The 24871-nt window shown below is 50.5% G+C and overlaps 1 protein-coding gene across 1 annotated transcript; it reads right to left on the bottom strand.

The window, feature by feature from the left end:
• Nucleotides 1-1415: 1415 nt before the first annotated feature.
• On the bottom strand, nucleotides 1416-22903 carry FCRL6 (Fc receptor like 6; the record flags this gene model as incomplete). The annotated part of the gene is given in 10 exon segments (XM_036870829.1): nucleotides 1416-1793; nucleotides 1795-1881; nucleotides 4082-4153; nucleotides 4761-4826; nucleotides 8185-8310; nucleotides 8721-8875; nucleotides 8986-9449; nucleotides 10046-10140; nucleotides 11766-11786; nucleotides 22882-22903. Coding segments are annotated over 10 exon segments (1254 nt in total), but the record flags the coding sequence as incomplete, so codon positions are not given.
• Between the last annotated feature and the right edge of the window lie 1968 nt (nucleotides 22904-24871).

Genomic DNA, 24871 nt, shown 5'->3' with positions numbered 1-24871 from the left:
TTTTTGCTTGCAATTGTTCTATTATCTTGCCTGGACTGGTAAATCCAATTCACAGACAACCCCCAGTCCATGGACCAGGCGTTAAGTGTCTCGGGTGTAGGGCAGGGAGGAGGGAGGTATGAAAGCTCAGAAGCAGGTGGTCTGTGGACGACTGGAGGGTTGGCTCTTTCCCAGTCCCCATCATCAGTGTTCTCTTCATGAGCTGTCTTGTCTATGTTTTGTTTTTTTTTTTCAAGATTTTTTTAAAAAAATTAATTAATTAATTAATTTTTATTTATGGCTGTGTTGGGTCTTCGTTTCTGTGCGAGGGCTTTCTCCAGTTGTGGCAAGCGGGGGCCACTCTTCATCGCGGTGCGCGGGCCTCTCACTATTGCGGCCTCTCTTGTTGTGGAGCACAGGCTCCAGACGCGCAGGCTCAGTAATTGTGGCTCACGGGCCTAGTTGCTCCGCGGCATGTGGGATCTTCCCAGACCAGGGCTCGAACCCGTGTCCCCTGCATTGGCAGGCAGACTCTCAACCACTGCACCACCAGGGAAGCCCCCTTGTCTACGTTTTGACTTTTTAGAAGGAGGCGACTCATTTACAGAGGGCGTGGCGAGGGCTTAGGGTCGGGGTGCTTACTGATTGACCAGTGAAGACCCTGTGCTTCTAGATGGTGTGTGCCTCTCAGTCATCCTGGCAGAACCAAGGAGGCAAAGGGGAGGGGACCCTGGTGTATTCTGACTGTGGATTTTGACTGGTGATGACAGAGACAGGAGGATGAGGAAGAGGAAGGGTTGGGATGGGAGGAGGGAAGGGAGAAAAGGGAGTAGAAGACAAATGAGAAAAAAGGCTAGCATGGGTTGCCTTATCCACTGTCTTTACCCAGAGCAGAACCGCAGACAATTAAGCTCCCAAAGGCAAGTGGACTGATTTACTTCCAAGACGTATGTATTTTGGAGGTATACCAGGCTTTTAAAACTTTCATGTACATGCAAATCGCCTGGAGATCTTATTGAAATGCAGGTTCTGATTCAGCAGATCTGGGCGTCTGCATTTCTAATAAGCTCAAGGGGAAATGCTAGATGTTTGCAGCTCTGAGGGGCCAAGAGCGCTCTGAACGAGCAGACTTCTTGCTAGGGGAGGCAGGTACCAGAGTTGCTAACTCAGACCTCACTCTCCGTGATTCCGGTGCAGGGGTCTGCAAGCTGGGGCCAGGGCCTCACAGGAGCAAATATATAATCCTTCACTGAGCACTCTGGCTGTGGACTGGACTGGGACTCCCCTCCCTTCCCACCCCCTGCCCCAGCAACCCTTCCTCTCCCTCGCCCTCTCATCTCTCTCATCACCAGTCAGGTCCACAGGGAGTCCATTGTCCTTGAATAAACCAGACCAAATGATCAGGCAGCCCAAATGATTGCTACTGATGAACAATATGAAACAAATTGATACACCTTTATTAACAAATAGATTCTACAACCATGTATCTTTTTAAACATGTAAGGGGTAACAGAGTTTTCTGACGTGCTCCACAAACGGTGGGGGGGCGGTTCTGGCTGCTGGGCTGGGGAACTGGAGGACCACAGAAGAGGCTGGGGTCCCCTGGCCTCCTGGGGAGCGCTGGGGGCTGCGGATGGGTGTGTGTGTTGGGGGGAGGAGATGCCGTCACTAGCAGAGGACCTCCTCGCAGTCACTAATGGGATCTTGCTGGGTCCTGCTTCCTCTATTCAGCCCTTTGGCTGGAACCTCACTGAACTGAGGGCATCTCACCTCAGCGGAGATGACAGAAATGTCTTGTGGGAGAGTCAGGTCAGGGTGAGGAAGCAGACGTCACACAGAGAATGAGAAAAGAGCAGGGGTCCCATCTCACCTTTTCCCGCCGGGCTGACTGCGCAGGCCTGGCTGTGGGGAAGAGCAGCACTAAGGTTAGGGCACTGGGTTCACGGGGTGCCCCCTCCCCACCTCCTCGTGGCACCTTCCTCCAGAGAGCACGGGCCGGCCAGGGTTGGGGGCTGCTCCCCCTTTTACACCTCAGGGCTCCTCACCCGCCATCTGAAAGCAGGTGGGCCTGGGAATCAGGAGACTCCAGCTGTGTGACCGGAGGCCAGTCACTTGGCCTCTGAGTCTCAGCTGCTTCAACCAGGAAAGGGTGGTGGTGTTGACAGTGACTGCCTTGCAGGATTACAGTGTGAAGCAAGAGACAAGAAGGTGCCCAAGATACTTCTAGAATAACTCCTCCATTAGACATCCACTCTGCACCAGGCAACCATTTAGGTGTGAAAATTATATAGCTGATCTATCTAGTATACAGCTAACAGAAGTATAATTCTGTATATCTAATCTCACATCAGTCTTGCCAAGTAGGGGGTATTGATTCCTTCTCACAGTGGGATGAAAAAACTGAGGCTCGGGCTTCCCTGGAGGCGCAGTGGTTGAGAATCTGCCTGCCAATGCAGGGGACACGGGTTCGAGCCCTGATCTGGGAGGATCCCACATGCCGCGGAGCAACTGGGCCCGTGAGCCACAATTACTGAGCCTGCGCGTCTGGAGCCTGTGCTCCGCAACAAGAGAGGCCGCGATAGTGAGAGGCCCGCGCACTTCAATGAAGAGTGGCCCCCGCTTGCCGCAACTAGAGAAAGCCCTCGCACAGAAATGAAGACCCAACACACCAAAAATAAATAAATAAATAAATAAATGAATTTTAAAAAAAAAAAGAAAGAAAACTGAGGCTCAGTGAGGTGAATAACTCTCCACAGTCACTTCCATAAGAAATGGAACCGTAGGCAAATATTGAATCTTTGTGCATGTGAAGCATTCTCCCACTGATAAAAGATCCAGTATCCTCTCTTCTATGCATCTTGGAACATAACAGCTCTCCTTACTTTGGGTTTCAGATCCCTGCACCCACCCAACAGGGAAAGCCTGCTCAGAGCTTGAGCTGGAAGCAGACTGTCCCAGACCCCACCCCTGCCCCGAATCATGCCTTCACCCTGTTGCCTGCTAGGATTAAAAGGATCACATTTTCTTATTTTCCTTATTTTGCTAATGAAAACCATAGAGTCTGAGGTTGGCTTCTTTTTTCCTTTCTTATGTTTAAGTCCTCATTGTAACCCTTCTCAGGAAGGAACTGGGCCCACGTGTGCTTTCCCATCTGCTTGGCAATGCTCTGGCCAGCAACCGGTCAGGTCCTGGGAGAACTGCCCTGAGTCCAAGAGACTTCTTGGCCGTCCACTTTCCCTAGTGCCCTTTATGGGTGGGAGTGGAGTCCCTAGACTGACTCAAATCCATTTTACAGACCAGGAATTGAAATCTCAGCACAGGTGAGACATAAAACGAGCTCCCTATTTTTAAACACCTATTGCATACCAGACAATCTTTATGGTTTCTAGAACCCAGGTTCTATTCCTAGCCATTTATAATAATCTTACAAAGTAGGCATTATCTACACTTTATAGATTAGGCTCAGAGAGCTTAAATAATTTGCCCACAGGTGCACAGTGAGTACATAGAATCAAGTTTTGAACTCAATTCTGACTGACTCAGAAACCCACACTCCTCCCATGATTCCACGTTGCCTGTTTGTCTGTTAGAGAGTGGACTAGCCTTCCCCGTGCCTGCCATCTTGACTCTGGTATCTGTGGCCGGGGTTCATAGTCTTTATGGCTCCCTCTTAGAGCTGAGAGTGTCCTGTTTAGACTTACACTCAGGGTCAAAGACAAACTGTATCATTCTTTTTCCTTTTTTCCTTTGTTGCTCCACAATGCTCAGAAAAGGGCAAAAAAAAAAAAAAAAAATTTTCCCTAGTTGGGATGGTAACAGTGGAGGTGTGGTGGAGATGATGTAGATGATGGTGATTATGGTGGACATAGTGGTGTTTGTGGTGATGGTGGTAGTGAAGGAGGAGATGATGGTGGTGGTGGTGAAGGTGGCCGTGGTCAGGGTGATGATGGCAGTCATGGTGATGCTGGTGGTCAGGGTGATGATGGTGGTCAGGGTGATGACAGTTGTCATGGTGATGATGGCGGTAGTGATACCTCACCCTAGGCCCCAAACTTCCCCTTTACATTAGCAAAGATGTCAAGTTTGACCCGAGATCACTCACCTTCACTCTCCCTTGGGATCGTACGTACCACAGAGTAGATAACCCCTTCATCGTTCTCATTCTGCCAATGAACTGAAAGAAGGAATGCAGCTGCAGCTTGACTAGGATCCACCTGCTCTCCCACCTCAAGACCCAGAAGCACTTACGGGGGGAAGCTGATCAGGGGCTGTTATGGTGATAACTGGCAGTGGGAAGCAGTTATTAATGTGGGATATCCATCTTGGCAGGAGGTGCCTGACCCCTGCAGCAGATTCTAGCAGCTTCCCCAGCCCTGATGTTGTTTAAACTAGAGGTTGGCACAATCTTTTTCTGTAAAAAAGGTAGTGAATATTTTAGGTTTTGCAAATACCTGTCTCTGTAGTGTGATAGCAGCCACACACGATACATACACAATGTTCTTTACAAAAATACTTGGTGGACCAGATTTGACCCATGGTCAAATTTGCTAACCCTTGGTCTAAACCTCCCTCTTGGGGGCTGGGATCCCTTCCTGCTTCCCTCTCCCACCACCAGCTCCATGCACTGGCTCCTTAAGCTCTCCCCAGAAGCCATCTGTTTCCTTCCCCAGATGACTCTGATTCCTGAGACTCGGGCTCATGAGGCCTTCTTTCTCATGACTCCCTTAAGAGGCCTTTCTCTGCCTTTATGGACGGACACTGGTGCTACTGCAAGTCCTTACCATTGACATACAGTGGGTGTTCCTCTCCACCTGGGGCGGGGGGCAGATTCCGGGGTGGAAGGGGCCCTAGGAGATGCAAAGGCACAATTCACTGAGCGCCCTCAGAGAGCAGACTGGACAGTGGGGACAGAGAGGCTGAGAGAAAGAATGTCAGTTACCTTTAAAAATTGTATAAAATTACCTTTAAAAACTGTATAAAAAAATTAAAAAATTAAACTAAAAAAAAAAAAGAAAAGAATGCCAGCAGAGGTTGCTGGAGGTCTGAGGCTGGTTTGTTAATGAGGGTTAATTCACAGGTCTGGACACGGTTAACTTTTGTGGGATGTTTTCTTTGAAAAATACCCCAGAGGGGAGGATGGCTCCATGGGAATCGCAAACTGGGAGGAAGGAGGGTCAGAAAGGATGGGCCACATCCTTGCATCGAAAGGGCCCAGACCCACCAGTCAGGCTGCTTTTCAGAAGGAGGAAAAGCTAATAACTTTGACAACACACCATGAGCCAGAAACAGGGCCAGGGAATTCAAATACAGCGTCTACTTAATAGCAAACCTCCTAACCCAGGGACAAGCACAGAGCTGGATGTCACAAAAGCCCCCTTACCTAAATCTTCGGTGTCTGGTGTTCTTCACAACCACCTTGCAAAGGTTGATACTGTGATTTCCGTTTTTTAGATGAGGTGACTGAAAAACAGTTGGGAGAGGTGACTTCTTCAAGGTCACACAGAAAGTGGTGGAGACAGAATCTTAATCCAGTGTGTACACTTTTTCTCCACTAGCATGCTGCCTCTGTGAAAGCAGGCGTTTCCAGAACTTTAAAAATTAGCTCTTGGGATAGGAATTGGGTCACAGGTGGATGTTAGAACACCTGGTTCATGCCTGGTGTCCAAGAAATATTCATTAGCTCTAACAGCAAGAAAGCATCAGAGTCATCAGGTAGCACCTTCGGACATGGCTCCTCCTGTAAAACCAAGAGGGCATTTGTGGAGACTCAGAGAGGCCTCTAATGCTCATTTGTCAAGGCTGTGTTTCTGAGTCTCCATTCACGAAGAGCTCTGTGAGTTTGATGGAACTGTGTTTTATGGGAGGTGTGACAGTGGGAAGTGAAATGAACACTTTTAAGCAAACAACCAGAACTTGCACACTTAGGTAACTGCTACTTTGAAGTAGACCTCCTGTATGACCACATCCTAGTCCTAGTGATTCCATGATTGGTCAAAATGTTTTGAACATTGCCTTCAGAGATACAGTCTGTGGAATATCTTCAGTGGTGGCACATTTTTGTTTGTTGAGGAATGGATATGCTGTCTGGAAATGGTTAAAGCTGGGCATGAAGAAAAAAGCTGTTGGACTGTGTTTCCTGTGTGGCTATGGAATTGGGCCTGAAGGTGGTTTTCTGAGCGACATTCTAAGGAAGGTTTTGTGCCCCTGAGCTTCTGAGATGCTAGGACCACCACCAGGAGTCTTATTTTCATGAGAGACAGGTTCCTTAACAAAATGGAGCTCAGGTGCTCCCAGGCTGGCAGTGGGGGTGGGGTAGGGGAGTGGGAATGGGTGGGGAGGCAAAATCGCCACATGAAGAGGGATGCTCCTTCGTTCCCTGTGAAAGGCATCTTCCTCTTGAAGATCTTTCACCAGTGTCTGTTCCTTCACCATCTTGTTTGGGCCGGGGAGGGAGATGGCTGTACTGTGTTGCTTTGCCTTTAACTCTTTGACCCAGAGGTGAGTGGGCAGAAACACCCACGTTATTGAGACCAGGCTGGCTTTATGACAGGTGCAGAGATGGTAGAACTCACAGATCTTCAGTTCATGGTCCCTTACTCCAGTTGCTTCCTCATCTAACTCTGGGCCTGTCTCCATCTTTCTCCCACTGCACAGGTATACCTTAAAGCAACTCTGGCCTGCCTTCATGAAATCTAGACTCAAGACTAAAGGAAAGGAGAGATGAGAAGTTAGATGGACAAAGGCTGCTAAATTAAAAAGGGGAGAGGAAGTCGGAGCCTGGCTCAAGCCCTAACTGGGGTGCCTGGTGAGGTAGTGGGTCTAGGGCTGGGGAGAGATGTTTTCAGGTATCCTGGCTGATGGTCAGGGAAGACTGGATTGGATTGCAGGACTGGGTGGTCTTCCTCAAAGAACAGTCCGGCTTAGCTCTCAGAACTCATCACTAATTCCTTAACTGAGGGAACTGCAAACTTGAATAAGCAAATCTAGTTGGAGGTCTATGAGAACAATTACTTTTGCCCTTGGCAAGTGGAAAATAAAAATGTTGCCCCCAGGGAGGAAGAAGTAGGTTGATTTGAACTTCTGTAGGTGGATTTGAAGCCCTAGGAATAAACTGGCACCAAATAGCTTTGGCACTGGGAGCCATTCCCTTCAACAAGGCCCCAGGCAAACAAGGGTTAGAGTTGGAATAAACGTGTAGCCACCCAAGGTGATTGCTTTGAAAGCCAACATTCATACTTAATTATCATGACCATGACAGGAAGAAGAGGAGAGTCTGGAATTTCAAAACCAATAGATGACCTAGAAATGCCATTTATCTGATTATTTTCACTTATTTCTCCCTATAGAATTCTCTCCCTATAGAATTTCTCTCATCTGAATTTTAGCGAAACTTTTTATGACTCTGATCAGAGGAATTACAGAATGGATAACAGGAGCAAAGGCAGTTTGGGAACCTGCCGGGGTGATGTGTTCAGACCAGAATGAGAATGTACTGAGCACCCACTCAGCGCCAGGCTAATACATCAGGTATGAGACAGATGTCACCTCATTGACTCAGACCTTACAACATCCCAAGAGGGAGACATTTAGTGAAACTTAAAAGGAACTGGCCCAAGGTTACTGAACTAGTAAATAGCAGTGCTGGGACCGGGCTATTCCCCAGTGCTCTCCACCACACTTCGCTCCTGATGAGTCAACAGCCACGGACTCTCACCCAGGGCACAGCACGGCACAGAAGTGTGTATGCGTGAGCATGCATGTGCACTGGAGTTCTCATGTCTTCTTTCTCCTCCACTAAGCAGACCAGAGCTCTGCTGACTTTAAGGAGAGAATTGGAGGCCTTGGGTTTGTTCAGTCATATTCACAGCCACAGACTGTCTTTCAAATGGGAAGGACACTGATCTACACCTTGTTTGGCTTGTGAGAATTCCTGTTTGTGCCTTTATTCATGCCCCAGTGTGCAGTAGTGTGTTTGTGTGCTCTCTGGGTGATTGGGTGTGTGAGACACTGTGTCTGTGTGTGTGAGTTCTGGAAGCTGTAAGTGTCCCTCCTGGGGCCCCTTTGTATGACGTGTGAAGAAAAGTCCCTCCTCCTCCCAATACCCAGAAGTAAGCAGTTGGTCCTGTCAGGCTCTGGCTTTCCAATGGCTGGGCTGTGCCTGGCATAGGGATTCGGCAATCAAGAAAGCCAAAAAGAGTTACTGACCGGTTTTTCTCCAGGGTCTGAAATACCCTAGAAGTGCAGCAGCAATGACCGTCATGCCAAGCAGGCTTGCAGGCCGCCAAGGAACCAGCCAATTGATGCTAGTGGGGGCAGATAAGACCCGAGGACCTGGGGGGTGAGTAGGGGTGACCATGAGCATTGAGGATGAAATTCACAAATGCACCCCAGACTGGCACAGGAGAGGCAGAGTGGTTGGCATTAGTGGGAACCACCTGGCCTGAAGGAGCCTTGCCAGTGGGAATGAGGGACGGATCAAAGGATGTCAACATGGATGGGCAATTCCACGGATGACCATGTGGCCCTCCCCCCACGGTGCCCCTCACTCTCTGTGGACTTCATTGTTTCCCTGCCAGGTTCAGTGGACAGATGGTCCAAGCGGGGTCCATGCTCAGTCAGTCATGCCGTGCCTGCTCTGGGCCCAGCATTGTGGGAGGCATGGCGGGAGGAACACAGAGGAGTGAGATCTGACCCTGGCCAGCTTGCTGGGGCTCACAGCCCAGTTGGGGGACAAGACCTACCCTCCACGGAGAGTGTCTCAGGCTTGCTTGTCTCTTTGGAGACACTGTTCTCAGCCTCGCAGGCGTAGTTCCCAGCATCCTGCTCTGACATCGCCGGGAAGAGGAAGGAGACAGCTCCACCACGGGGAGTCACGTGGTTCCGCAGGGTGTCCCCACTGAGGTAGAACGGGGATCGGAGGGGAGGAGCTCCACAACTCGGCTGGTGGGTCTCAGGGTGAGCAGAGGACAGGACACAGGAACCGGGGCAGCACACAGCTGGAAGGGTCAGCGGGACCCCCCAGGCTCCTCCCTTAGGGACCCCTCCCCACATTCCCAGGGGGCCCCACTGCCCACTGCCCAGGCCCCTGGGGAGTGTCTCCCCGTCCTCCCCTTACTCCACACCCTGACCTCCAGCTGGGGACTCTGCTTCTGGACCCAGCCACCCCCAAGGGCCACCGCGCACCAGTAAAGCCCGGAGTCTCCCTCCTCGGCTGCTGGGATGCAGAGTTCTGGATGCAGGCCCCTGTCCTGCAGGGTGTGGCCCTCCGTGTGGAAGGAGAAGAGGAGCTGCGGGGCTGACCTCTGGCTCCCCCCACGGAGCTCACGAGAGGGGTGGGCTCTCAGCACAGGAGGCAGGACGGCTCTGGGAAGAGGCAGCCCGGGGCTCAGGAGGGGAGTGCTGGACAGCGAGGCCCCTGGAGTCTGAGGTGAGGTCTGAGCTTCGGCACATCCCAGGCCCTGCCCCGTGCCCTGTGGGAAGTGCAGTCACTGTCTCCCAGCACCTGGCCTCTCATCCCACACACCAGCTCGGAACTGACTCCCACAGCCCTGAGCCCCTCTGGGGTCCCAGAAGGCCAGAGACAGAAGGGCCTTAGAGGTCACCTAGTGCCCAGAGGAGAAGGGTCTGGCTCAGGGTCCCAAGCGGGGGAGCAGCAGGGCTGGTTCTGGCTCTTCCACCACAGGGCATCTTCCCCCCCTTCCCTGGCTCCAGACATGCCCCATGGGGGGCCAGGGCATGTGGACAGCATCCTGGATGTCTCAGGGCCCTGCAGATTGGCCCAGCATCAGGGGAAGCCAGAGAAAGGGGCGCTGCCCAGAGCGCTGCTGACCTGTAAGACCAGACCCCTGAGCAGCACCCTCCCCGCTCCCCCCAGTCCCCCAAGTTGTGACTCACCTTGGACTTGAGCCATGACAGTCCTTGAGGTTCGTCTGCCCACATATGGGATGTATGTCACCTGTCCAGTGCAGCTGTACCGGCCACTGCTGTTCACTGTTGCTGTTCGCATGGACAGAGGCTGGTTGTCCTTAGAGAGACGGAGGAATTTTCCGTCCCTGTAGAATCTCACCTGGGACAGTGCTGCGTTCCTCCTTCCCCAGCATCGCAGAGTCAGGATATCCCCTTCAAACGCGGGGTCTGGCTGGACTTGGAGGCTCAGCCAGGCTGTGAGACACAGGAACAGGGTCACCCTGGAGCTGCAGGTCCCTCATCCATTTTCCCCCTCTGTCCCCCAGCCTAATGCCTCCCCCGCAGCCCTCCCCCCCACCCCTCCCCGGGATGGAGGCTCCTGGTCAGCTCCTTCACAGCTGTCGCTGTCCCCCGGCCCTTCACGCCAGACCAGGGCAGGGCTTCTGCTTTCCTGCACCCCTCCTTCCTCTCTCCTTCCTCTGCCCTTCTCCTCTATTCCCCCCTCCCGTCCCCTCCCCTCCCTGTGCCTTCTCTCTGGCCTCCTTCCCTCCTACCCTCCTTGTCTCCGTTTTTTTTTTGGCTGTGACCAGGGATCTAACCCGTGCCCCCTGCAGTGGAAGCGCGGAGTCTTAACCACTGGACCTCCAGGGAAGTCCCCCTTCTTGTCTCCTTTTATTCTGCATTTTCCTCCGCCACCTTGACAAGCCTGAGTCAAGTTGGATTCCTTCCATCTATTGTTCTGCTTCATTCCTCCTTATTAGATTCTCACTCCCCTAGATTGGTTTCTTTTCCTCTGGTGACTCCAGTGCAGCTCTTTCTTCAGCGTCCACCTCTGATGGTAGCTGCACCCCTGTCCACCAGAGAGGAGCTGGAGGGGTGGGTGTTGGAGGTGCCATGGCATGGGCTCGCTCCCTCCTGCTTCCCTCATCAGGCTTCCCCAGGCCCAGCCTCCATCGGTGCTCCCAGCAGTGAGGTTCATTTCCACCACAGTCATGGTGCAGGATCTGTCATTTCTGTCCTCATTTCTAAAATGCATTTTATGTCCTGACATGGACAAGAAAAGAGCTCCTGGGAACCCAGCATCACCTGCAGGGCAATCCCAGGCTGGCCTGGCCCCAGGACATACTTCTTTGATCCCAGACAGCCTCAGGAGCCTGGGAGTAATGATGAGTAATCAGATAGGGAGCCCTGAGGAGAGCCCCAGAACAGCCTGCCTTTGCCTGGATCCACCTGGATCCCTAGAACCCATTCCCCTCCCCCTAGACTAGGTAACGATGCTCACAGCATAGCTGGAAAATGGGTCTTGCTTCCTTGGCTGCTCTTTCTAGCATCACTAAGTATTGGTTTAGATTTCCCTCCCTGGCATCACAGAACATGTCCTTGGAGGTCAAGATGTTCCTAGGCCAGAGTTTTCACCTACTTGACAGAGGCTCCATGGAGTTCAGTGGAACAGGATGGGTGGGAGGGCAAAGGTAGCCAAGGGAGAAAGAAGGCATATCCACACAGAAAGATGCCTGCTTCTTTGAACATTAGAGGGATGGAAGGGAGTCCAGAGCCTTGATGAACGGAGATGACAGGAGCTCCAGAGCCACACTGAGAGGAGGAGACTGAAGCCATTGCTACTTGTAAGGGAGTCGGATGGTGTCCTAGAGCCATTCTTCTGGGCCTTGAGTCACCCTATAACTATCCTCAGCCTGAGAGAGTAGAGTGCTGGGTTTCTCCTCTTCCTGGGCATTAGTGAAGACTCCTGAGGAAGAGGCCTAGGCAGGTGTTGCTCTGAAGATGTTTCTGGGGGACCCAATGGCCCTGACTTTTCCCTGTCCATTAAGTTTTGGCCCAGAGACACACTTGGAGATGAAAGAGACATAGACAAGACTCACCAGTTTTCCCAACACAGGGAACTGCAAGACAACAAAGTGATAGAATTCGATTAAGTAGCAGAAAAAACTTTCTGACAAGGAGGAGGACTGTCGCCTTATAAATGGGTGCTAACATCCATTCAACCAGTCAACCACCCAGCCCCCTAAGCACATAACTATCTAAGCCACCCAACTGCTCAGTCACCCAGCCACCCAACACCCAGCCACCCAACTATCTAACCACCTAAACACCCAGTCACCCAGACATCCAGCCACCCAGCCACTCAGCCACTCAACTTGTACGGTGGACCTGCTGCCTAGAATCCTTTACCCTATCTCAGTTCAAATGCCACCTCCTTAAACAGGTCTTGCTGGGGGCCCGCAGTCAAAAGAATTCTCCTCCATCACTATCACAATACCTTATTGTATTATCATCAGAGCACTTATCACCGTTTGAAATTATCTTATCATTAAATTGCCTACTTGTTATCACCTGTCTCCCTCTGTCTAGAATGTAAGCCTCATGAGAGCAGGTACTCTGCCTGTCTTGTTCACTGCCATGTTACCTATGCCTAGTGCCTGTTCCTGGATCATGGTCTGTGTTTAATAAGCATATACTGAATAGATGCATGAATGCTTTCCTTTGTGTCCACTCATGCGGGGCAGGGAACAAAAATAGAAAACATAGGACTAGATTCTTACACTAAGGTGCTTTACACCTACAGAAGAACTCAGACAGCAAAGGCAGGACCTGATTCCTGTGGTCCATCTGTCCACAGAGCTCTGGGGAATAGAGCATGGGAGTGATCAGAGGCAGGAGGTGAGGTTTCCTTGGAGGAGTAATCATTAAAACGTCGTGGGACACGGACGGGCAGCTCGGACGGATGAGAGAACTACCAGCAGGCCAGCGCATCACACACCGTGTTGCACTTGGTATGCATTGCACTAATGCTTCTAGATGAACCAATGTTTGAGGAGAATAGGTGGCCAGGAAAGAGAGGCCAGACCACAAAATGATGACAGATGAGGTGAGGCAGGTGTGATCAGCCCAAGGGCTGGAGGACCCTAAACTGAGGGGCACAGTTGGATATAAAGCAGTGGAGCGTATTCTGGGCTTTGGGGCAAGAGGTGAAATGATGAATGGTGTAGGGCTGAGTACAGTCAGTCCAGCCGGTCCCCAGGCATTTACCTGTGCCCTTCATTCTTGGGTGCTGTGCAGAACCCTGAGAAATGCAAGAATGGCCTTGGAGGGGGTGGGTGAAGACCCCCCTCAGCAAATGTTTGGCATGTTCATTCACAGGCTGTCACCCTTGCTGTCCACATGACCTGGGACACATTCTCTACCTACTCAGGTCAGGGTCAGGTCACCTGCAGGTTCTCAGTGTGTGCAGAATCTCTTTCTTACCATCCCTCCATCCCTCCATCTTCCCCCGGCCTCCATGTCTAAACACATCTTCTTCTATGAGCTTGGTGTAGTGGAGAGCATGCAGGCTTTGGAACCAGATGACCTGGACTAGACTCATGAATCCATCTTTTTCTATGTGACCTTGGACAAGTTGCTTAAAGTTCAAGAGCCTCCAGTTCCTGGTTCTGTCTGTATAACAGAAACGATAATAGTCATTTTTCCCTTACAGAGTAGTTACATAGATTGTATCAACCCTATGCCTGGGAAGGTGGTTACTACATTAACTGAAAGCAGAAAGAAGGCCTGACCTCAGAGTGACTAAGTAAGACCTTACTGGGTAGTGATGCCTCCCTTTCCTTTCTCTTCTCCCCTGGAAAACGATTTTGCAGCTACAAAGCAATGAACAGCCAGGGTTGAGGGGGCTGACACCTATAACAAGAGAGAAGGCATCCAGGGAGCATAGGCACTTCAGATGAGCTTGTGTCCCCAGATCCTGATGACTTGCTGTCCAGGGCACAGGGGTTGTGACTGCAGGACCACTGTGTATAATCAAGACAGCCGCCAACTGCGGACAGAGTGGGCAACACCTGCCTACAGCAGTTCCTATAAAGAGGACCCGAGGGCCTCAGTGAGCTGCAGGCTGAAGATGAGGTGACAGTGTGATGAGATAGCTGAGAGCTATTGTCACGCTAAGTCGCACAACAGAGTCGCGAACGATGCAGGGAGCAGCCCCACTGAACTCGGCACTCAGGCCACGATGGGGGGGGACGAGAAAGCCCAGCTCCTGGCCCACTGACAAAACCCATCAAGACCAAGCAGACTAGGACATTTCCTATTAGAGGGATTGGGAGACATTTATCTGAGAAAGACGAGAGAGAGTACACAGGGATACACAGTGGCCTTCAAATATTTGATGGGCTAAGCTTAAAAGAAGGGAGAGACTTGTTACTTCATGGGGCAGAAGTGGAACTAATTCACGGAAGTTAGATCAGAGAGGCAGGTTTCAGTTCAACATGAGGAACTATGTCACGGTCAAGTTCTACCACATTGGAACACGCTGCTTTGCCAAGCTGTGGTTGCCATGCAGCTGGGAGGGTTGTGTGTCACAGATGCTGTGTTTGCACATGGGGGGTGGGTTCCAGTATTGAGAGTGAAACTGGCTAATGCTCAGCTGAGAGGAAGATCAAGGTTCATCTCCTAAACTTTAAATACATCTTTAGTGTACAGCCATGTACCAGCATGTTCAACGTCAGGGCTTCTAGCCTCTTGAATCCCTGATCGCCAGTACTAATAATAGGCACCATTTATTGTGTGACCATGTCCTGCCAGGCATTTTAAATGAATTTTACTTTCTAGTTTTACCTGATTAGAATCCAACTATACCCAGACTAGAGGTAGTGAGGTAGAATGGAGAAAGCACGGGGTTTGACATCATATGAACTTGGGTTTGCATTGTTAGCAGGGTAATTTTGCTCTTGTTAGCAGCGTAATTCTAGGCAAGTTTCTTAAACGTTTTTGAACCTCAGTTTCCTCAACTGTTTAATAGGGATAAAATACCCCTGCCCTATAACGTCCTGAAGGTTAGATGAGATAATGTATGCACTACAAAGTAGGTATTCAGTGTTTTTGTTTTTCTCTGTTTCTCTGGCCACATCTGAGAGGAAATAGCAGCTCTACCTTTATGGTAACTCCATTCCCACACATTTAGCCGTGGGGTCTGAATCTTAGGCTGGCTTTCTGGGGTCCTGAGCATCAGGTGTGACACAGTCCTGCCTGGGTTCCCCATACGCTGTCCACTAGTCAGCCAGTCACTGACTCTCCCTCCCTCTTCCTTTGCTCTCTCCCATCCAGATCCTGGGGTACACGCTGGGAAGCTCTTACACTTTATCTAGTCAAGTCCAAGGGCTGTTCCTTTCACGAGGAAGTGATTGGCCCTTGGCAACCTCTCCTCTGGAGTGTATCCAGGCAGGAAGCCATCCTGTCCCTGCACTAACGTGAGCACTGACCTTCTCACTTGTCCAAACGGCCATTCATAGAACACACAGGGCAACACGGTGATGTCGGGGAAGGAAGAGCCCTGAGTGGAACAGGTATTTTCTTCCCAGGGGATAAATGCCCACAAACTCTGTCTAGGAAGCGAGTGTATTTAGGAATGGTTTTGCTTTTCTGGTTCAATGAAAACAAACAAACTTCTGGGACCAAGTTTAAAACAAAAAGTAAGTCAACTCAGAAACCGTAAAGTACTATGTGCCCAGACTTGTTCCTTTTAAGTGTAGCAGGGGACAGTAGCTGAGCCTGAGCTGAGCCTGGGCTGAGCCTGAGCTGAGCCTGGGCCGAGCCTGGGCCGAACCTGGGCCGAGCCTGAGCCGAGCCTGGGCTGAGCCTGGGCTGAGCCTGGAGGAGCCTGAGCTGAGCCTGAGCTGAGCCTGGGCTGAGCCTGAGCCGAGCCTGAGCCGAGCCTGGGCCGAGCCTGAGCCGAGCCTGGGCTGAGCCTGAACTGAGCCTGGGCTGAGCCTGAGCCGAGCCTGAGCTGAGCCTGGGCTGAGCCTGAACTGAGCCTGGGTTGAGCCTGAGCCAAGCCTGAGCTGAGCCTGGGCTGAGCCTGAGCCGAGCCTGAGCTGAGCCTGGGCTGAGCCTGAGCCGAGCCTGAGCTGAGCCTGGGCTGAGCCTGAGCTGAGCCTGAGCTGAGCCTGGGCTGAGCCTGGAGGAGCCTGAGCTGAGCCTGAGCTGAGCCTGAGCTGAGCCTGGGCTGAGCCTGGAGGAGCCTGAGCTGAGCCTGAGCTGAGCCTGGGCTGAGCCTGAGCCGAGCCTGGGCTGAGCCTGAGCTGAGCCTGGGCCGAGCCTGGGCTGAGCCTGGAGGAGCCTGAGCTGAGCCTGAGCTGAGCCTGGGCTGAGCCTGAGCCGAGCCTGAGCCGAGCCTGGGCCGAGCCTGAGCCGAGCCTGGGCTGAGCCTGAACTGAGCCTGGGTTGAGCCTGGGCTGAGCCTGGAGGAGCCTGAGCTGAGCCTGAGCTGAGCCTGGGCTGAGCCTGAGCCGAGCCTGAGCCGAGCCTGGGCCGAGCCTGAGCCGAGCCTGGGCTGAGCCTGAACTGAGCCTGGGTTGAGCCTGAGCCAAGCCTGAGCTGAGCCTGGGCTGAGCCTGAACTGAGCCTGGGTTGAGCCTGAGCCAAGCCTGAGCTGAGCCTGGGCTGAGCCTGAGCCGAGCCTGAGCTGAGCCTGGGCTGAGCCTGAGCTGAGCCTGAGCTGAGCCTGGGCTGAGCCTGGAGGAGCCTGAGCTGAGCCTGAGCTGAGCCTGGGCTGAGCCTGGAGGAGCCTGAGCTGAGCCTGAGCTGAGCCTGGGCTGAGCCTGAGCCGAGCCTGGGCTGAGCCTGAGCCGAGCCTGAGCTGAGCCTGAGCCGAGCCTGGGCTGAGCCTGAGCCGAGCCTGAGCTGAGCCTGAGCCGAGCCTGGGCTGAGCCTGAGCCGAGCCTGGGCTGAGCCTGAGCCGAGCCTGAGCTGAGCCTGAGCCGAGCCTGGGCTGAGCCTGAGCTGAACCTGGGCTGAGCCTGAGCCGAGCCTGAGCCGAGCCTGAGCTGAACCTGGGAGAGCCTGAGCTGAGCCTGAGCTGAACCTGGGGGAGCCTGAGCTGAGCCTGAGCTGAGCCTGGGCTGAGCCTGGGGGAGCAGAGTAACCCACCCCACAACAATCCTCTGCCTGGAGACCAGCCCCTGCAGTCACTGGCAGGGGTGACTGGCCCCGGGGTGCTCAGAGCAAGGAGAGAGGTACAGATTCAGAAGAATGGATTTGAACCTTCATATCGGTCCCCATGGACCAGTCAGACCCAAATCAGAACACCCCCGCCACCCTCCGCAATAGAGAGAGGATGTAGGCAGAAGAGGAGTGGTCAGTTTGAAGGGGGCTTTGGATGCTTAGAGCGTAAACCTCTTGACCAGGTGTGAAGCCCAGTCACTGCTGACTGGTTCTAAGAAGAAGCTGAGGCTTCATAGAAACATATCTCCCTGTAAAACCCCATGTTTTGCTCCTGTTGCTGAGAGAAAAGCACAGAACTGCTTTTTTCCCATTTCCCCGACCTCTTCTCTCACATTCTGGCAGCCTCCTTCCCTTCTATAATATCGTTTTCCTTTCAAGATAGCCCTGATGGATATTTTAACCCGATTTCACAGGGTAAAAGTGTCATTGGGTCTCAGCATGTGATTTTCTGCCTCCTTAAATTAGCTCTGATACATCGAAGGGTTGCCCTTCCAAGGACCCAGGAAAATGGTATAGGAAACGCCGGGACTCCCCTACGTCTCCATGCCCATCACCCTCATCTCCATCACTCTCAAGCATGCCCATGTGCACGCACTTGTCTCAAGCTCCAGCCATAAACCCACTTGAACTAGGAAAGGTGAAATAAGGAACTTTGTGTCTTAGAAACGACTTACAGTCTTTGGTGCCCAGAAGAGGATGCTGGCGCTTGGTGACTTACCAAAGAGCAGTGCAACTGTCCAGAGCAGCATGGGGCCTGGCCTGGCGTGGAGGAGGGAACCCGGGGCAGACTGAAGGCAGGGGTGAAACTGGGAGGGACAGCATCTAGGCCACAGGCACAGGGGTGGGTGGGTGACCCCCTCTGACATGGGTGGTGTTAGTGCTTGATAATCTAAATACGGGAAGTGGGGAAGAAACTTTAAAAGCTCAAATTGGTATTTCTTCTTTGGTAGAAGGAGTGTTACACGAATGAATTTTCTTGACCGTAAAGCATAAAGGAGTCAGGTAAGCCACTAGCAAGCACTTTTGGATGCTCTCTCTGTGGTTTGAAAAAGCTCATGCTAGGAACTGGGGTGGGTCAGGGCTATGGAAAGACCCAAAGACTGCCAGAATTTGCTTGGCCTCAGCATCACCTAGTCTGGAAGGTAGCACAGCTCTAGAAACACTAAGATCATTCACTCCCCACCCTGAGTGACCTCTAGTTCTCCCAGGTACCCTCTTCTTCAAGGATAAATGTGTCTGGATACTGCAATGAGGCAGAGAAGTGGAATCCTGAAAAGAGTCCACAGGACTGTCAGCTCAGGAGAGAATCAGGGATTGATGAGGTTGGGGTAGAATGGGGCTGGAGGTTCTGAATCTGAGGCTTTAAGACTGTCAGGTTATTATTTTGAGAAGAACCATTCATTAAAAAGACACCATTAGGAGAGTGAACAGGCAAGCCACAGGGTGGCAAGGTATTTTCAATACATATGGCTGACAAAGGACTCGTATCCAGAATATAAGAATTTCTACAAGTCAATTAGAAAAAGACAGACCACCCACTAGAAAAATGGGCAATATTTTGGATAGGTACTTTACAAAAGCAGATATCCAAGCGCCCAATAAACACAGGATAAGGAACTTGACTTCATAAATCACCGTGGAAATGCAAACTTAAACTGCAATGAGATACCACCACAGCCCCCATAAGAATGGCCAAAACTATAGACAACCAAGTACTGGTGAGAATGTGAAGCAACTAGAACTCGCGTACACTTCCACAGGGAATATAAATTGGTACAACCACTTTGGAGAACTGTGTGGCAGAATCTACTAAAACTGAACATATAGATGCCTGATGACCGAGCATTTTCACTCTTATGTATATGCACATGGGTGGGCACCAAAAGACAGGTGCAAGAATGTTCATAGCAGCATCACTTGTAACAGATTAAAAACTGGAAACTACTGGTCTCTCAACAGAGAAGGAGGCCATCTCCCCCACCCACACATCCTCTGAGGACTGAACATGTGAGTTTAAGGTGAAGCATGGAGAGGTGGGTAACATACCAGGAAGCACTTTCTGACAGTAAGGTTGCTCCTGGAAGTCTTTGGGTGAGAAGTTTCATATACTGTTGTCTGGAATTTGCTGTGCTTACTGCTGAAAGCAGGAACGGACAGGGTGAATTTTCTAAATTTTCTTGCCCAAGATTCTCTGATTCAGTGGAAATGGGAAACCAATCTGGCACTGCCAGGCAATTATTTTGAGACTCAGCTGATTGGGAGAGAGGTAAAAGGAGTGAGGAAATAAAGTAGGAATCGAATATCTTGTTGGCTCAGCTCAAGATGTTAACATTTATACATTTTCCTCTATTGTTCTCTTTCCAACAGATCTCCTGACTCGAGTTGTCTTTAACTTTGTTCAGCTGCAGGTCTAGAGGGTAATGTGGGCTACAGCTAAGGTAGGAGACGGGGCAACCACAAACGGTCTAGCTTGCAAGCACTCGAGGTGCTTTGCAGGCAGAACCCTTGAAGCCTCGGCCCCTGGCTGCTTCCACTTTCACTGGGTTCCAGCAGCTTGAGTGCGTGAAACCTCCCCCACTTCTCGCTCTACCCCTGCAGAGTAAGATTTGGTTGCACCTTCAGAGGTGTTAGTGAAGTTGGCTCTCTGAGCTGAACTGGCTGCACATCGTTTCTTGGGGACGAAGGTCACCCGAGGGAAGTAGGGCTGCTCCCAGGTTAGGATTCTTCCCAGACCCAGGCTCGCCTTGAATCAAGACTGGGATGGGCTGGCGGGATTAAAACCCATAATAGTAATACTTTAAGGGAAATAAGGGGCTAAAAGGAGGTGGGGAGGGTAACAGAGGGGGGGTTCTCAGCCAGAAGGGGCTTGAAGCCCAGGGGCCCTCATTCCTCAGGGTGAGCTGGCAGGGGAGCAGTAGTAAGGGACAATGGCTTCTGGGGAATGGGAAGATTCAGCCCCACCCCTAGGAGGTAAGAGGGAAGGGCGGGGTAGAGAGCAGGGGTTAGGGGCAGCTCTGGGCGTGGAGACAGCATGGTGGGCCCCAGAGCCACCCACCTGAGCTTCAGTCCTTGCTCTGGATACTCATCTGCTGAGAGCTTGGTGAAGTTTTTAACCTCTCTGCACCGCAGAATCCTTAGTTCTAAAGTGGACAAACGATTACTCCTGCGTCATAGGGGTGTTAGGAAGTTTAAAGGAGATAAAACCTTGAGAGACACTTAGACAATGCTGTCTAGAACTTTCTGCGATGGCGGTGATGTTCTCTGGGCTGTCCAGTTCAGTAGTTACTAGCCACGTGTAGCTACTTGTGGTTGGCTAGTGAGACTGAGGAACTGAAATTTTGTCTTTAATTTTACTTAATTGAAATTTAAATAGTTAGTAAATCAACTATACTCCAATATAAAATAAAAATTAAATTAAAAAATAAAAATCAATTTAAATAGCTACATGTGGCTAGTGGATGCCTTGTTGAATATTGCAAGCTTAGCATAATGACTGGCAAGTGGGAAGTGCTTGTTGATTGGCTACTGTTGTAAGGAAAAGAGTGCGGAAGCCTTGGGCTACCAGAGCCCTCCTCTCAACCTTAGTTTGTACTGGAAAGGCCCAAAGAGGTGAAGTAAATTGTGTAAAGGTACTCAGCCATGAAGCCTGCTGGGACTGGAGGCCCAAGGAAAGACTTGACATCATTTCTCTGAGTTAGGTTCGAAAGAGAGAACTGAGGAAATTTATCAAAAGCCTAGAATTTAGGACAGGAGCTGTACAGACCAGGAGTCCAGTGAAGATGGAGCCGGACTGAGAATGAAGCTCTGGGCCTGGCTGCACTATGAGGCATCTGGTCAACCTCTTTCCCTCTCCCTCCTAGAGACCTGGAGAGAACTTGGAAGGGCCAATGGGAAAGTCTGTGTCAGGTCTGCAGCGATCCCCTGTGGCTACATGGACAATTGCCCTAACAAGAGCGTCTTTATTAATACCGAAAGGTCATTCTCTGTCCGCCTACCCACTTATCCATCAAGCTTTATTTTTTATTTTCTAGCTCTTGCTCAATGCCCAGTCCATCTGTGCCCCTGGGAGCTTAGGAGGAGACAGGCATACACTCAGTATGGTCTTTGTGCTTTTTAAACCATTTTTTTTCATGCCTCCATTATCCTATTTCATCACACTGTATTGTATTTGTTTTATTGTCTTTCTCTAATTCCAGTTTGTGATCTCCCCAAAGCCAAGAGCCAAGTCTAATTTATCTTTGTGTCTCCAGGCCTAGCATAGTAAGAGCTTCAAGGTACGGCAAAGTATAATTGGAGTTCTGGAGTCAAAGAGTTGGGTTCTAATTCTGGCTCTGCTGCCTACTAAATGGAGGATGGGGGGTGTGAGGGGCGGCTTAATCTCAGATTTTAAATCTCTAACAAGGTAGTAATGACCTTGATTTCTAGTATTGTGGAGAGGATTACACTTTTGGGCACACAATATCTTGTACACTCATCCTTCCACCTGAAATTGGGGTCTACACTTATATCTTCTTAGGAGCCTTGTACCACCAATGCTACATGAACTTTTCTCTCCCATGAGTATGGTCACACCATCTCAACTGGATCTTTCTGAAAGATGCTCAAGTCTCTTTTGTCTTCAAACCAAACCAAACCAAACCAAGCCAAACCATTCCAGCAACCCTTCTCTTGACTCCACACTCATAAGCCCCATTTACAGTCACTCTACTTCAAAGAGTAGAATATGGTGGCGCTTCCCAGCTGGTGTTCTGAGACTCACTGGTGTATCTCAAATGGTTACAGGTGTTATAAGATATTGATCTTCTCAGCCCTCAGGGCAGCTGGGTGGGGCCACACTTCCAGCGGGGAGCAGCCTTGCTCAATTACCCAAAGTTCCATTTAAATATAATTTTCTAGGGCTTTCCTGGTGGCGCAGTGGTTAAGAATATGCCTGCCAATGCAGGGGACACGGGTTCAAGCCCTGGTCTGGGAAGATCCCACATGCTGCGGAGCAACTAAGCCTGTGCGCCACAACTACTGAGCCTGTGTGCCACAACTACTGAGCCCGCGTGCCACAACTACTGAAGCCCGTGTGCCTAGAGCCCGTGCTCCGCAACAAGAGAAGCCACTGCAATGAGAAGCCCACGCACCACAACGAAGAGTAGCCCCTGCTCGCTGCTACTAGAGAAAGCCCTCGCGCAGCAACGAAGACCCAACACAGCCAAAAATGAATAAATAAAATAAATTTTAAAAATAAAAAAATTAAAAAAAAATTTTTTCTATATGTGCCACAAAGTGAAAGGGTTTGGGAAGCGCCGACGTGCATTCTGCCATCCCCCGGTTTCCATTTGCTCCCCTCTCAATCACCCCTCAACCTGCTCCAGTTTGGCTTCTGCCTCCTTCATGTCTCCAGCATATCCAGTGGGTGGGGTTTTGTCCACACTCTGTTTGATTTCATGCTCACGTTGTTACTGCTGATTACTCCCTCCTTCCCTAAACACCGGGACAGCAGGAAACCTCTCCTGGTTTTCCTCCCCACTCTCAGCAGGCTCTGCTCCCTCCTCCAAGGTCTTTGAAGAAGTTCTTCCGACCCCAGTCCCGGGCCCTTTTCTCTGTTCACTTTACAGTCTCTCACTCAGTAGTCTCATCTGTGCCCATGGTTTAAATGATCACTTCTAACGCAGACTCCCATATCTGTCATTCTAATGCAGGTCATAACCTTGCATTTAAGATATGAAACTGCAGGGGGAGGGATACACTGGGAGATTGGGATGGACATATACACACTACTATATATAAAATAGATAACCAATAAGGACCTACTGTATAGCATAGGGAACTGTACTCAATACTCTGTAATGGCCTATGTGGGAAAAGAAGCTAAAAAGAGGGGATATATGTATAGGTATAATTGATTCACTTTGCTGTACTCCTGAAACTAACACAACATTGTAAATCAACTATACTCCAATAAAATTTTTTTTAAAAAGATATGAAACTGCTTACCAGAGAGCTCTGCGTGGAGGTCTCAGAGGCTTCATAAGCTCAACTGTCGAGACTGAACCCAGGCCCCTGCCTTCGAACCTGGTCCTCTTCTGGTGTTTCCTGTGTTAGCTGGCAGCACCACTCACCACCCGCTGTGCAAGTCAAAAACCTGGGTGTCACGACTCTGATTTGCCCCAAACTTTCCCATACCATGACCCTTTTGGATAACTGGTATCGTGCATGTGTGCATGCTTTGTATTTCTGTTGTTTATCATTTCCCCACTGCCAGTCTGCCTGAATCCCAGTCGTGTCTTAGATTTCAGTTTACATAACCATTCCTATGGAAGCTCTTTCCTGACCACCCCCCATACCCCAGCCCAGGCTGGCTGAGGGGCACATACATCTGTCTCAGCATTTAGCACACCCATCCGGCATTGTAATCGCCTCTTGTGTGCATTCCCTCCACAGGACTGCAAGCTCTCAGAGGGCATGGGGCAAGTTTGTCTTGTTCTTTGCTGTGCATTCAGTGCCTGGTTCAACAGACATGTGTGGGATGGAGACTGAGATACAGCAGAGGCTCCCCTCTTACTGGTCCTGCTTATGCCCAGTAACAGCCAGCTGGAGGGCTGCTGAATTGTCACCTGATCTGCCCTTCTTCAGGTCCTCTCACTCCCCTTCCATTCTGTTATTCATAAATAAGTGGGTCTTAGGGTGGGATTGCCCTACCTAAGGTGCTTGGTTGTCTCTGAGTTAGCCTAGTATCCAAATAATTCAGTACCTCTATTCCTTCCTTCCTGGCAATGGGAGATTGTCAATTTCTTTGGGGGGGGGCTTCCATTTAATCTATGTTTCTTTGAATCACAGCTGCACCCCATCTGTATTTCCTTACTTTTGATTGTATACATACCCATGACATTCCTCCTTGCATATATTTTCCTAAGTAGCATGTTACAGTTTTTTCAGTTGTGTTTCAGATAGGGCAGCCTAGAAGCCTGTGGTCACCAAAAGCAGTCTTAGAATTAAGGAATGGCTCCACAGAAACGGCTGAAAATGGATGGAGGCTCATTCTTCCCTGGAGATTGAGGAAGAAAAGCATATATAATTAAAGCAATAAATTGGGTTTTTGAGGTTGTCTGTTGACCATTGTCAAATATAATCTATTTCATGCATTTATCCAGAATGCATAAAATAGGTCAGATTTCATTTTCTTCAGTTTGCTTATTTTCTCCTCCAGTTCCCTGCGTAGACACAGAACTCAGATGGAAATGGGAAGACTGTTGACTTGTGTACTTAGAGAAGGTGGTGGTAAAGGATTCAGTGCACTGGACCCTGGAAATTGGATGCCCGTGAGCAAATAAAAACTAAAAAGAGGCAATGAGGTATCTGGGAAATAGCATGGTGTTTGGAGGCAGACAGATCTGAGTTAGAATCCTGGCTCAGCTGCATTCACTGTGCAGCTTGGATTTCACTGTCGTTCCTGTCTTCCCTGCATTCACTCCGTGCGGTCCTCCCACCACCAATTTCTCTCTCCACTGGGTTCTTTTCATCTGCATATGGACATGCGCAAATATCATCTCAAAACAAACAAACCTTGCCCTCTGCCTTCTTCACCTCCTTCAGCTTCCACCCAGGCTTCTCCTCCCTTTACTGCCAAGCTTCTCAAAAGAGTCGCCCACACTCCCCGTCTCCTCTTCTGCAATCCCTACCCACTCCTCAGTCTCCGATGACCTGGCTTCGGCCCCCACTTCACCACTGACCTGCTTCTGTCACAGTCACAATGACTCCTGTATGACCACAGCCCCAAAGACCGTTCCTTTTGCCCTCAGACCATCTGGCCACTCAGCAGCATTTCCAACAGTCGAGCTGTTTCCCTCTTGAAGCAACTTTTCTTTCTTGGCATCCATCTCATCCCCCTCTCCTGGATCATCCTCCTACCTCTCTGGCCTCTCCTTCTTAGTCTGTTTGCTGGATCCTCCTCTTCAACCTGACATTGAACGTAGGGGTCCTCAGA

This window comes from Balaenoptera musculus, chromosome 1, assembly GCF_009873245.2.
Source record: "Balaenoptera musculus isolate JJ_BM4_2016_0621 chromosome 1, mBalMus1.pri.v3, whole genome shotgun sequence".
Classification (NCBI taxonomy): Eukaryota; Metazoa; Chordata; class Mammalia; order Artiodactyla; family Balaenopteridae; genus Balaenoptera; species Balaenoptera musculus.
The sequence above is the reverse complement of the archived record's forward strand: the minus strand, read 5'-3'. Positions and strand labels throughout refer to the sequence as shown.